At 39.7% G+C, this 14528-nt stretch overlaps 1 protein-coding gene across 1 annotated transcript in view; it reads left to right on the top strand.

Moving 5' to 3' along the window:
* The window catches only part of plekhh3 (pleckstrin homology, MyTH4 and FERM domain containing H3), a 38202-nt gene that overhangs the window by 3659 nt on the left and 20015 nt on the right, over positions 1-14528 (top strand). Inside the window, exon 2 of the mRNA XM_085404419.1 lies at positions 3286-3341. Coding sequence (XP_085260545.1) covers positions 3286-3341 — 56 coding nt within the window. The remainder of the gene's footprint in view (positions 1-3285; positions 3342-14528) is intronic.

Genomic DNA, 14528 nt, shown 5'->3' with positions numbered 1-14528 from the left:
GATTTCTGCTCGTAAATATTTATGAATATGAAAGGCATGACCTGAGTCATAAAGTATTTGCCTGTCTGTATTAATCTGAGTGATGTATTTTCTTTTGAGGGACATTTTGTCTTAATCTATCATGTGGTTAGACATGTTCAGTTTATCACATTACTTGTAAATGGAAGGAATCAAATAGTTGACTGTTGTAATTCACAGTAACAATTGGCAGTAAAGCATTATTTTGGTCTTAGAGATCCTTTGCCTAATAATAAATCCCCCTCATGCGATGGAGTTATTTATTGACGCTTCCAGGCGCTTGACGCATTTCAGCAAATCATGTTACCTCTTATTTTGTGCCACTCTGATTGTGACAGTTGTAATTCTGTTATCAATATCTTAAGCTGAGCCAATAATTAGGAACACAGCTGAAACTACTCCAATCTCACATCAGCTGGTCAATCTTAACTGTGTTACAGTCCCCAGAGTAGATCCAGTTGATACTGTTTGGTTTTCCATAATTTTTACCAAGGGGGTGAGGTCAGTTGAAGGGTTGGTCTATAATGATTTCTAGGAAAGCCATCTGGGCTGTGTTCGATTATTAACCATCCTCAAGACATTCAAAATCACGAGCTCCTGCATTGTTTTACAACATGCTGCCAGAAGACGCCATGATGTGTAGAAACTGAAGTACCAAAGCCCTAGATGACACACTCTTCCTTGCCAGGACTTTTCTTACTGACGTTGGGATCATGAGTCAGTGCCGATGCTTATGTAGGCTTGGCCCTTGAGAGCACAGGGCTATGCCAAAACCTTTTCTCTTCATGTTTACAGTCGCCATTCAAAGAAACTACTCTTTAACAGCTGCCCAAACAGTCACACCAGGCTGAATGCCTCCAGTGTAGGAATACTTGGGCACTAATTTTAGGGCAGGATATCCGTCATTCTCTTTTCTTTCCATGTTTCCACTAAAACCATTATTCAGTATTTATGTAATATGTATGCAGTTTTACCAATAAACTACCACCACAGAGGTTTAGGCCCAGGCAGTTGTAAGTGTGGACTGGAGTACCGCAGTGCATCCTGTTGCTCGGAACAAACAGACACAGTCCTGCTTTGCTGAGAGCAGGTCCTATTAGCCATCCCTGCTGCCCTCTGCTTTCAGAGGTGTCACGGTACGCTGGTTTATATTTGGTTTCCGCTGCGTCTCTGCCTCACCACCTCGAGGCCACACATCTGGTCTTCAGGCCGACACTGGCTGAGCCCAAGCATTTTCTCATGGTTACTCAGCCTCCCAGGAGAGCTGAAGGGAGAGAGAAAGAGAAGGAGAGAATAAACTGGGAAAAGCGAGAGCGGAAGTCAGCCACGGAATGAACACATCACGGCATCTTTCCCTATTTCTCTTCAAGCTCTGCTCTAGTCTGGAATGATTCATACCCTGCCGTCCACAAAGAGAGATCTTTTGCCAGGGCTCTACATCGCACGCTATCCTTGTTCCTCACCCCACAGCCCATTAACTCTATTGGAAAGCATTTTTCTCAGTAAATTGTAAAGACTTGTGGGCAATGACTCAGACTATTTTGACTGTGCCTACCTGTCTTATTAGTTTACTGATTGTTTGATTAGTTGATATTATTAAATTATTGCTTTTATGTCACTGATTTTTATTAAGGGTTTCCTGTCATTGATGTGATGTCTGTCTAGATTTTTTTTATTAGGCCTGTTGGCTTGGCTAAATGATTTACCATACACACACTGTCTGTTCATTTGTTCGCATCAGTATGGTTTGACATTTACAGTACTTCCCTCTGAGTTAAACATTAATGAGATCTCATTATCCAAAATGTAATCTTTTCCTTATTTGCATATGGGTCCGTCTGCCTTAAAAATATAACATAGATTCCAAGCTAGCCTATAAATTTGCAGTTCATGTTTTCTTTGTTATTTTTGAACCATCTAAAAAGAAGCCTAGACTGTTTTGTGGGGCAATGGTTAAACTTAGGATAGTTTGCCCTGTAGTAAAGTGTGGTGTGTGAACTGTGAGGAGCCCAGAACTGACCTGGATAGTGTTTCAGGTAGGCCAACACCCCTGAGTTGGGTCAGGGCAGCCACAGGAGCTGGCTCAAGGCTGTGGTTCACAGAGACAACAAGTCAGGCCACAGGGACACACAGTGCTGCTCTGCACACCAGGGAATCTGTCCAAATTGCACACAGGCAAGCTGTCTGATGGGGTTTTCCAAGGTCAGGTTGGGAATCTAGGGGCCGGAGCACTGTGAAAGGAAACATCCTCTTCCATCTTCTGCTTCACAGGGGAGTCCTCGAATGAAAAGTTCATTGTTTCACCCATGAAATCTGATTTTACATGTCTGCCAGTGGTAGGCTCATTTTAGTCAGTAGAGGAACTAATTCCAATTTCCACACAAAACTAATGTCCAAGAAGGTGTTTATGTGATTTTTAAATGAATAGCTGGCTTGCAGTTTAATATCCATCCTTCTATCCATTCTCTTCTGTTTTTCCTTATCGAGGCTATCAGCCTATCCCAGCTTCAGTTTAATATTTAAGTAAATAATTAATCTGTTCATCAGATGATTATTAGGGCACAATAAATTTTACTAGGTAAAGTGCAGTTAATCAGGAAAACCTTGGGTCTTTAAGGCTTCTCATCTCTATCATAATCACTGCTATTGTTTGATTTTGTTTTCTGTCAATAGCATAACCGTAAAGACTTTATCTTTACACTTATGTGTTTATCTTTAGTGTAAAGATTCTGAAAGGCACTTTCTCAATGCAAGCTGTTATAATTAAGGCTAAAGGGTCTCTTTGTCTTTCTTGCTGTTTTTTTTCCTCAAACTCTCACAACTTATAGCAATCAACTCACAGATAGAAACGATAAATACAATTGTTCTGGCTGTCCATGAATTCTCAAAAACTGATGTTATTTTTAGGTTAATCTTCTTAGAGAAACGAATGGAGAGAAAAAATCACTTTGGGTTGCGAATGTTGGGGTGCACTCAGCTTAAGCATGAAAAATTCCTCTGTTCCCATCACTTATATTAAATTAGCCTGTTTTGCATGCCATATTTCTCCCATCAAGTTTACTCCTTGCAAGTAAAAGCCAAGCATTACAGGAATAGTGCAGCTATGTGCTGAGGCTTGCCAGGAACAACTGCATGCCCTATTGTAACATGGCTCCTGATGGCAAAGCATTGAAGGATCACTTCAAACTGTGGCCTATTTCTGAAGCTAAAGCAATGTCTGTGGTGCATGATTGTCGATTTACCCTTTTCTCTCTTTTCTGTTGACAGACTCCAGCTGAGGTGATTGTTTCTCAGCCATCTTGCACAGCCAATGGAACAAATGGGTAAGGAGCTACAGAAGCCAATTTCACACTTGAACGTTGGTCAATTTTGGGAGATTTGGATCTGGACATTGTCCAGCATTGTCTGATTTTTGTCCTTTTTCACATGTAGCCAATAGCAAGAGATTGTACATGTCAGCTGCATTATCTGTAGTGGAAATGGTCCATTTCCAATAGAGCGTATATAGCTTCTGGGAAGAGCATGCCGGAGACGGGGCATGTGACACCCAATCTCTCACTATGAATTCTCCAGGAAATTATATGCTCTATTATCACATGGGTTTGACTGGGCATTACATAGAACTGGCAGGGTAAAGTCCATTTTATGTCCAATTCGATTTGTTCCCCCATTCAGCTCGACTTGGTTGCAGGCTACAGTGCAAACGACAAGGGAAGTAGTAGTTCCGTCTTTTACTTGTATACTTCCTCTGAGCGCCGGGGATTTCTGTATATATCCGCAGGCGCATGTGTTAATACTTGATTTCTTTCAGTTCCTCTTCAGTATCTCATGGTGTTCTGATGTGTGCATGCAAGTGGTACAGAGTCATATACATACTGACAGATGATCTGTTATGTGGTGATATTTGATTTCTTTTAGGTGAAATTAGTTTTCAGTCTTTCAAACTGGTTGAGCTTTACCATTAAGAAGTTAACCTGGCTGTTATTTGGGGCTGTTATGGCTGTTATGTGTTATTTGCCAATAATTTTCCATGTGAAAGATGTCTGATGGAGGTTTTTGACATGTTTAAATTTCCAAACAATTGATTTTCATAGATAAATCGGGTGCATTCAAATAATGGGAACATCAAGGAAAACCATACATTTATTACACCCCCAACCTCCTGAGGCATTAATAGATGGAATTTGTCTTATTTAAATTTCGGCTATCTAGGTCATTTGCTATTGTAGTGTGCCCTGTCATTCGGCTAAGATATAAAGGCCCTCAGAGGGGAAAAAAAGAGATTATGGCTGCCTATGAACCCAGCATTATTCGTTGTATCATAAGAGAAAAATGGGCTGAATTTTAAACAACTTGCAATTAGTCAAGAACAGACTTCACCAGATAATTAGCTGAAGAATAGACTATTTGTTGCAAGCACATATACTATTGATGTCAAAGTAAATGTTTTTATAATTAGACAAATATAGAACATATTGGACCTCTGTTCAAGACGTGTCTTTTCTGAATAGGCAAAACCTACAGTTTGTTAATGATTATATTCTGAAGACCAGGCCTTTTGCACAGACAAATCAAAGACTGGGTTGCTTGGCCACAGTGATGCTGGTTGATGCGCTATGTTTGGACCTGGGGAGCCTGCATTCAGTAATTATGAACTATGACTCCTGCATCATATCAAAGGGTACTTGAAGATAATGTGTAGCCAGCAGTCTTAAACAGATAAAACTTTAACTGGACCTTTCAACAGGTTTTCATCCTCCCTGCAAACACACTGAAGAATGGCTCAATAAGCCCATTCAAATTCCTGATTGGAATCCCCTTCAGATCTTTTGTGGGGTTTTGAGTAGAAAAAAAACAGTGCTAAGGATCGTACCACTGAATGAAGCGCAATCAAGATTTTTAGCAAGCCTACACCAGAGTGAGTCATTATGAAAAATGCATACAAGAAGCTAATTATTTCTGCTAAAGGGAGCAATACTAGTTTCTGTGGCTTCCTGTATTTACTTTTTCCACAAAACACAAGTAATTATTTTTCAATTGGATTGGATTGAACTTATTTAAAGATATTGCTTCAAAAGGGATGAGATGTTTGCTTATCTGCATATGTGAATGGCAGAGGATTTCCTTGGGATGTACTTACTTTTATTACATGGTTAATGTAATCTTCATCTTAGATGACTTTAACCAATCACCCTTTCAATATCAGGGCATCTTACTGTAAATGACATTCAAATGGCCATGTGGATTACATGTTAATGCAAATGAGAGTCAAAAGTGATTCATGGAGGGCTTGATCCAGACTATTAGTGCATGGCTGTGATCTCAGACAGTGATGTAGCCAGGCTGTGCTTCTCTCTATCTCTGGCATCGTGCCCTTATCACCACCCCGTTCTCCCTTCCACAATCGTAACTGTACATCTGCCGACTCACAGGCAATGAATCACAAAGCTTGACTTGTAGGCCTATCGCCCATCACAAATGAACAGACGAGGATCTGCAGAAACTCTCAACAAGAATAGAGCTGTCCCAGGAAGTGGTTATGTGAGATGAAATATTTTGCTGTAGTCATACGTGACATGGTGTCTTTTGAGGCTTGAGGGGGGAAAATAGGACGGAAAGAAGTAAGGACTGGGTGACTCAGTCCTGCCTCAACAGCACTCCTAAAAGAGGTGTGGCTCGGGTTCATGTGCGTGTGTGTGTGCATGTATGTCATTTCTGCACTGTTGTGGTCCGCATGGCATGATTAACTACTAGTTTGAAGAGTCTGTGTGTTTGCCTGGCTGTAATCATCACAGTAAGTGCAAAGATTAGAGAGCATAGCGCTTGCTCATTACCTGGCCAATGAATGGACACACCCAGAAGTTCAGCTGTACGGAAGGAATGCCAAGTTAGGCTCTGATAAGCCAGAACTTTGCTATTTTAACAAATTGAGTCATATCAATTCATCTTAATTGTTGCATAAGAGGAGACGCAAGCTCTGATTTACATCGGACTTTGACCAAACTATTGGATTGCATTGTGCAATTAGATGGAATAAAGGTGTGACTGTGATTAATTAGGGTTTTTTTTTTTTGTTAACATGGCTATACTCTGCTAATTAGCCGTGCTACAAGCCTGATGCATTAGCTGATTTCAGGGGGTCTCACAGAATCCATGCCTGCAACTTCCTAACATATTTCCTCAAAATTAATTGGACAAACTAACACAATTTGAAATGAAGTAACTGAAGACTATAAGCCTGTTTATAACTGTTTATGTGTTGTCCTTCCTTCTTTTAAGATGATCTGCTAGGCCTTCACTGCAGCCACCTTTGGTTGCTGCTTGTTTATAGGGCTCTGCGTTCAATCAGATGATGAGATCAGATGATGTTGACTGCATCATGAAAGAATATCCTTCTTTTTGCCTTTAGAAACTCTTTGGTTGCTTTTGCCGTATGCTTCGGGTCTTTATCCACCTACACTGTGAAGTGCTGTCTGATGAGTCTTGCAGCATATGTGTGAATTTGAGCAGAGTATACCCATGTGGACTTCAGAAATCATCCTGCTACTTGTATCAGCACCAATCGAATATTTAAAGATGGCCTCCTTCAATTGTATTTATATATCTTAATCAATCTCAATCATCAAGAAATCCCAGAAAGATGATTGCGTTCATCTGGACGTAGCGTTTCCAGTGAGAGAAACGTTTTTGCATGCATCCAAGCAACTTCTTTAGTCTCAGTTTCACCAACTTTATAAAAAGTCCATTTGCACAATGACCAAAACCAGCATGATTGCCTAACAATGGACCATGTGCTCAGTTTCAGCATCATTAATATGCAAATTGTCCTGACCGCTGAAGAAAATGTGTCCAAGCTGAGGATCGGGGTCCCCAACGCAAACAGGAGGATTACTGTGAATTATACATCAGTGAAACCAAACAACCTTAGCTACCTTGTCAGGCCAAGACTCCACAGTCTATTTACACTTACAGACCAGTGGCCACTCTTGAAATGATGAGGATGTACACATCCTGGACAGGGAGGAATGATGGTTTGAGCAGGGAGTCAAGGAGGGCATTTATGTGAAAAGGGAACGGCCATCTCTGGACAGAGGAGGGGGCCTAAGGGTAAATCCTTTACCATATTACAATACTATGATTGCAGCCATTTCTCATTTGTTTGTAGTCATGACAATTTGCATATTAACAATTGTGAAACTGACCTCACAACACATTGGTAAGGCCCCAGTTGTTACTTTGCGTGCTGCCAGTAACTTCTTCAAAAGCAACTTCTGTTTTTGCTCATTGTTAAACCTGCAGTTAGTTGAGACTGCAGAGGTCGCCTGGATGGGTAGCAAAGTTCCTCTTGAGGTCTCGTGAATGGCTCCCAAGTAAAAGTCGAGTACTTGGAATCAACTCTAGATCTTTCATCTGCTTCATTTGTCATTGAATTACAAGGAAACGGATCGAACCTGGTCATGAAACTACTTATCACTCAACTGTCCAGTTGCTTTTGAAACTTTAAAAATGGGAGACTGTATAAAAAAAGGGCTGTAATTCCTAACCAGTTAATGCAATACTTTTGTTAATCTCCTAAAGTTAAAGTTGAAAATTTCCCAAAACCTACTTGGGTGGTGTGGAGACACAAAATTACATAAAAATGTTTAATTGTCCAAACATGGGTCTTCAGGCAGATGACACGAGGCGTTGGTGTTTCGGTCAGTAGGAAGTGCCACCCAGCTGCCACCTCCCTCCTTGCTGTTCTCATGCTGAAATCCATTTTACATTGTCACTATTTATTTATTTATTTTATTAATCTTCCCTTTCCTCACTCTCAAGTTCCTTCTCATAGCTGAGGCAGGGGAGAGTACAAACTGTTCTAAAAAGAAAGTAGACACTTGAAGACTTTTCTCTGTTCTATCTGTTCTGGAATTAGCTTCTCCTCTTCTTCGTTGACAGCTCTCTGAAGTAGTCAGAAGCTTGAAGTTTTTGCCACTAGATAACTAAAAGAGAACAGTATTAAGGAATGTATTTCATGTGTGTAAATTTATGTACATGCAGGACAGAGGGTGTGTATGCATAACACAAGTGAGTGTTTGCGTGAAGAGCTTAGGAGTGGGCCCCCAGTAATTGCCTGTCTGGATGTCTGTCGTCCTGTCTGTCAACCATCCAACCATCACAATCTGGACTTGTTTACAACATCAACAAATATGGAAAGTTTTAATCCGCGTTACTAAGTTTCACAAGTAGAATGGCTTTATTCAAACTAAAGAGTCACTTACTCTCTATCATAAAATGCCTTGCTGACAACACTTCTTCAGTCACAAACTCAGACTTCCTGTCCCTCCTACTCAGGTCTCATAACATGACTTTGTTTTCCCTCTCCCCTCTGCCTAGTCCAGAGCTTCTTGGCAGTGGTCTTGAGAAAACAGTGTATTTTTAGCTGGGAGGTCATATAGGCCCAGTCTTAATCACCACATTCCCATTTTCCCACCAGCCCAGTTTCAGCCAGAGGCCCATGCAGTCAGCCTATGCACTCTATGGAGAAGGGAAGAGAAATAGATGGATTTCTACAGGAAGAATGATTATTAAGCCTTTGATATGAGCATGATTTTAATAAACTTTGGTTTATTTTACTTGGTGCTTTTTCTAAATGCCTTTCTGGGCACATCCTGAGCTATTTATCCATCAGACAACTCTCCCAAGTATTCCTGTGACTAATCAATGCAATGGTCATTTTTGCAACCATGCATGTTCTTTTGGGTTACAAGGAATGTTTCATTTCACTGCGGTCATGCAAGCCCGAGAGCAAGGACAGTGGCTCTTTAGCTTTAATTAATGTCTCAGCAGTGTGATTAGATCCTGGAGTGAAATCAATTACTCATTGCCACAGAAACTAAAACCAGGCAGACAGACACAAACTAATTAATTCACTGTGCTGCTCACACTGCTGGATGTGTGTCATGGTCATTGTACAGATTTCCTAAACGTTGGCTGCTTTAAAAAAAAAACAGTGAAAAAATCATGCACAATATTGGGAATCCTTTTCAAAAATTTCTCTTTAGAGAAAAGTTAGAGAAGTGACATTTGGTTAATTTGTTTAATCTTTAGACTTTTATAATATTACGCTGTTTAATTTTTTTAAATGATGGTTACCTTTTTATCTCCATCTCTGCTCTCTATCTCAGTTAGAGATCAGAAAGGTAATCTTGGTTTAAATAATTCCACAAATGTCCATCTCCATATCTGTACACACTGAATATTCACATAGTCAGCAGCATGTTTTTAAGAGTATTTTGTTTTTTAAGGCATTCTTACTTCCTTTAAAATGCATCTACTTCTATAAGATGGATCATCTTGCATGCATGCTGCTTTCAGGTCTATCTGGAGATTTTGTGGCATTTAGGGCCAATGGCAAAAGCTTGAACTTGTGTCTCTTCAGGTAGTTTATTGTTTAGTTTGAAATATGTTTAGGATCATTTTTATCACCAGCTTTTAAAAAAAAAAATTGCTGGACATCCTTTCTTCCGGGATTTGCTGGCATTTAAATGAATCTAATATTCGCTCCAGCAGTAAAATATTCCCTAAGCTCAGTGTTGTGCAAGGTCACCCTTTGCAAGAGCTAGCTCAAAGTTCAGTTCACACAGATTAAATTGAAGTAGTTCACATTTCTCATACCAGCAAGCTGTATTGTTGTTCACAGAGCATCATGTGCAGTTCATGCACTCAACTGCACTCCTTGGCTTTAAGGAACACTCACATCATGTACATCATTTTCTTCAGTTGAAAGAACCATTTATTTGGGCCAGGGATCACTGAAAATATTTGTGTTCAAAGACGTACTCTTTTTAGTAGGTATGCAAACTTTATGGTCACAGTACCGATACATTATATGAATAAAACCTACACAAGGTCAAGGCTTGCATGCAGTAGGCATGCCTAAAGAAGCAGCTCGGCCACGGAACTTTGTAATAGGAAGCTCCCGACACACAGTTTTTGTGCTGTTGTTAAGAGCTGCGCAGTTATTGAGTCACCAGAGCATTGGCAACTTTGACACACTATGCACCTCAGTACTCCGCAACCTCACTCTGTAACTTTACATGATCTGCCACTTAGTGCCCGAGTCGCTGCGGTTCCTAAAACACTTCGGCTTTGCAAATACTACTTAAAGATGATTGTGTAATATGTTGGAGGAAATACATTTCATGAACTAACATTCTATTAAAGTACTGTGCTTGGATTCTTTGAGCTTTGTAGAATGGTCCATTCTTTCACAAATGTTTATAAAGGCAGACTCAATTTTTTTTTTTTTTTATAACTGGAAATAGGACTGAAAAAAATGAATCAAAGATTAAGAGGTGGGGCCCACTTTTGTCCATAGTATACCTTTGCTTTGGATATCTGCTGATACAAGTACAACTCTGATAGCACTGCTTCATTTATAGACTGTTAGAGACCAGCAATCTCCCTCTATGTGTCTTTAATTTCCCAACTTTGTAAAAGAAAATAGAAGAAATAAAAATATTTAAATATATAAATGTACTAAATTGCTTTTGGGACAAAGATGAGCAGCAATCTATAAAATAAAAAAAGGGTATTATTGTCTAGTTTATTTGCAGTTGCTCGGCTTAGTGCGGGACTCCTTGTGAGTCTTTTCTGTGGTTTGCTGTCATTAATGGTCTTTCTAGTTTTTCTCTGCCTCCTCTCAGTTTCACTGGGTGTGTGTACGCCACTGAAGTTCAATAAACATTCAATCATTGTCAGCTTACTTCATCACTGTTTGCTGTTAAGTCACAAACTGTTGCAAACACACAAAGAAAATCTCTTGGGATATCAAATTACTGACCCTTTGCTGTTAGCTACGTCCCCGGTTAGCTGTACGACTAGCATTAAAGTGCAAAGACATGCGGTATGGCTTGATGTGATGTCGTAAACACGGAACAAAATAGAATAGAATGGAGCTGAATAGATCATATACCATCACAGATACGTGACCTATCTCTTTAAATGAGTACTGGACCAAAATCGAATTTAAAAATATTCGACTGATGGCTTGTTAGCACATTCATGCAGCCGTGCATGTTTCTTTTCAGGAAATAATTCACTTTTTTGTTGTTAGGAACCAAAACTGTATTTCTACTGATGACTTATGCATGAGGATAATTTTTGTGTTGGTGCCACTGCACTTCAGAACAGTGGCACCGCTTCTCCAGACTGTTAAATATTCCTCACGTCCTTTGGCAGTCAAACCAGGGGTTTCCTTTCTTTCTAGCAATGAGCAGTTTTTTCAAAAGGTTATTTGGTCTTCCAGACTTCCTCTTGACTATTCCTGGCATTGCTATTCCTATATTACATTTACTTTACTTTACTTTAATTCGAAGTGAGGTTGTGGTTAGGACAACTTTTGATATTTTATAAACCTCTGAAATTTGCCTCAAGTGACCTAGTTATACTATGATTGTGGAAAACTAAAATCAAAACCCAAATTAGGGTACGAGATCTTACAAAGCAGAGCACATAATCATATATGGACAAGATTAGCAGGTAATGAAGTTGCTGGGAGGAAGCTAAATTCTCATATGGCACTGACTTTACCTGCTTTGGCTTATTAGATATCTTCCTATTGCCTTTGTGGGTGTGTACACACCCGTGGCTGTTTGACATGTTCTTGCCTCTCCTTTTAGTCTTGTTGCACCTGTAAGGGTGAGACATTTGAGACAACATTCAAGTTTGTCTTTCTATTTAGTGCATGGAATTTGGTGACCTCATTACTAATTACTACTCAATCTCCACCCAGCTAAAGAAGGTAGACAAATTCAACTGTATACACCTACATGAGTGTTCAAGACCTTTTATTATCATGGGTATGACATAAATGGTATTGGCATAAGTCATCTTGCTAAACCTTTATAATTTATTGACGTTTATTTACCCCCTGAGATTTTCAGGCCCTCCAAATAATCATTTGTAAGGCAAAAGAAGTTACAGTGTTGGTATTACTGGTACGATGTGGCAATTTTCACCCTATTAGACTCTAAAGCATGGTGTCCTTGATCCTACCAATAAAAAAATGTAAAATGGAAACACATTTCCAAATTGAGGTGAAATGAGTTCTGCATTAGTTCAAGCTATATTGTACTCTTAATCTTTTTCTTCCTCTTTTCTTTGGTATGTTCTTCTCTATTATTTTGTTCCCATTTGTCAAATACATCACAAATAATTTGCTGCTTGTAACCACATCGACTCCTGAACTGTGTATTGACGTTGCCATTGTGGGGATTAGGCATAAAAGAGATGGCAAAACAAAATTTGTTACATTGGAAGATTTGGGATACGGCAAACGCAAATTGTTACATAGCCCAGTATTTAAGGCCTCATTGGCTTTACATCACGCAGGCAATATCTTCTGTACAGAGGACAGAAGATATTGCCTGCATGCAACTACACAGGTTGTTAAAACGTGCTTTGTATTCGCTGTGGAGTCAGATATCTGTGGTTGTGTGATAATAGGGAAATATGTCCCTTCCTCTCACAAATCAGGTCTCTTTTTTTCTGAGCCTTATTTTCATAACTTCTCCCTCTTCCACTTCACAGGATAGCCAACAGTTTTTATTTTCTAGTTGAAACTGACCTGTGTGATGTGAATCCTTTTTTTTTTTTTGCTTTCTTTACTTTTCACTTTAACGTTACATGCGCTGCCATATTGGTTTTAAAAGCAATACTGCCGTACAATGTGTTTCTCTGAGATTGCAAATGATTATAAAAAAAACTGAAAAAAAAGTCCTCTCCTTGCCTTCTAGGAGAGGACAAATGAGAGAGAGGTGCGGTCTATAGAGGTGTGGTCTGTAGATCTGCGTTAGCTCTATTCGTCGTGGTGTCTAATCCCCATGTTAAATTGCTTCCTGCACTCAGGAAGTTGCCTACCGCCCCACCGTCACGGCCTGCTGCTGCAACCTCTGGGAATGTGGGGGGTGGTAGTATGGGGGCGAGGGGGTTGGACTGGGGTTGTACTGTAGGGATGCTGGACAGCTGTGGAGATCCAAAACTCCCACATCAACTTTACTTAGACAATTGCCCCATTTGTTACACCATAGATTGCCATGAAGAAATAGTACTTTTTACCCAGTTTATGTATACATAGACAAAATGGAATGTCCACATGTGTCTGTACCTACACTTGCAAAATACCAGAGTAATAAATCTGTTGAAGCAATTTTTTTTATACCTCCAACATGTGGTCAGAGGACAATGATGGTTATTCTCTGATATAGCCTACAGTGTTGTTTTTTTCATATCTTATAATGTAATTCTTCTTGAGTTAGAAAAAATGTTAGCCACAAAAACAGCTTGTTATATAGAAATAACAGTAGTAATAATACTATACCGCTGTGGTCTGCAGCCACAGTCAATGATGTATAGATTTCGATGTTAGAGTGGGTTTTGGGACAATAGTGGCCCTGCTTATAAATCATTTATTTTGAAAGTCGGGCTTTCGGTGACGCTAAAGTTCAAAACGTTGGACAGAAACCTGGCCTCCTACCTGAGTTTCTGTCCTCTTTTAATGTTCCCTCTTTCTGTACATGACCTTGTAGCAGTGACTTTTGGCTTGTCTGGTATTTCAGGTTCATTGTGGGGGATAACACCATTAGGGGTCAGAGATAATATATATGAATGTGCTTGAAGTGTAGCAAAAAAAATGCACACAAGAGCCAAGTTTTCTAAGATGGATAACCATTAGACATGACCTGAATGTCACTTGTACTCAATTCTCTGAAACACCCCTCTCAAATCCTGCTTTTCTTTAGAGAAGCTATTTAGAATTTCAGACTTAATATTCATGTAGACTAAACTGATATTTATAAACAGAAACAATAGTACAGCTACGCACTCCTCTCATAGTTATTCTATAGATCCTTTTCCCATCCTGTTTGGGCTGCTTTGTCTGCGTGCATGTCTCTGTTATGTAGAGGGAGTTAACAACCTCAAAAAAAGAGATGTCACATTTCTGTGTTTATTTTAATACATTTAAATGGGGTCTGTAGATGGACGGGGTGATAGAGATCCCCATAGGCTGCTGCTGTGGCAGGCGAGCAGGCTTAGTTTTATAGCATGGCTGAGTATAATGTGACAGTCTCTCTCTCTTTCGTTCTCTCTCTTCTGCCTTCTGATTATGCGTCCTACCAATTTATACACACATATGGAAAAAATGGCCTGCTAGAGTTTCACGGTGTCTGGACATTAGCTTAAATTAGAGATGCCAGTTAGTTAGAATCAGCCACTGCAAATAAACATCATAAAGATAACATATGCATAAGAGACAGCATTTCAGAAATCCTTTGACCTTATCTCGACTCTCCCCTGTGATCAGTGATCAGGTCAAAGGACAGAAACTGGCAGCTGCTGTAATCTGAGCCAGTGCAGATAAAGGTATATTCTGACCCACTGATTATTGCTGCCTTCAATGAGGAGGAACCTTCCTGAATTATCTGATCAATAATGACATAAATCAGCTAGCAAATGCATAGGTAAAT

The sequence above is a fragment of the Rhamphochromis longiceps genome, linkage group LG4, assembly GCF_057381845.1.
Source record: "Rhamphochromis longiceps isolate RC_006_pf linkage group LG4, R_longiceps_female_GT1.1, whole genome shotgun sequence".
Classification (NCBI taxonomy): Eukaryota; Metazoa; Chordata; class Actinopteri; order Cichliformes; family Cichlidae; genus Rhamphochromis; species Rhamphochromis longiceps.
Note: the sequence above shows the minus strand (reverse complement) of the source record. Positions and strands in the feature narration are given on the sequence as shown.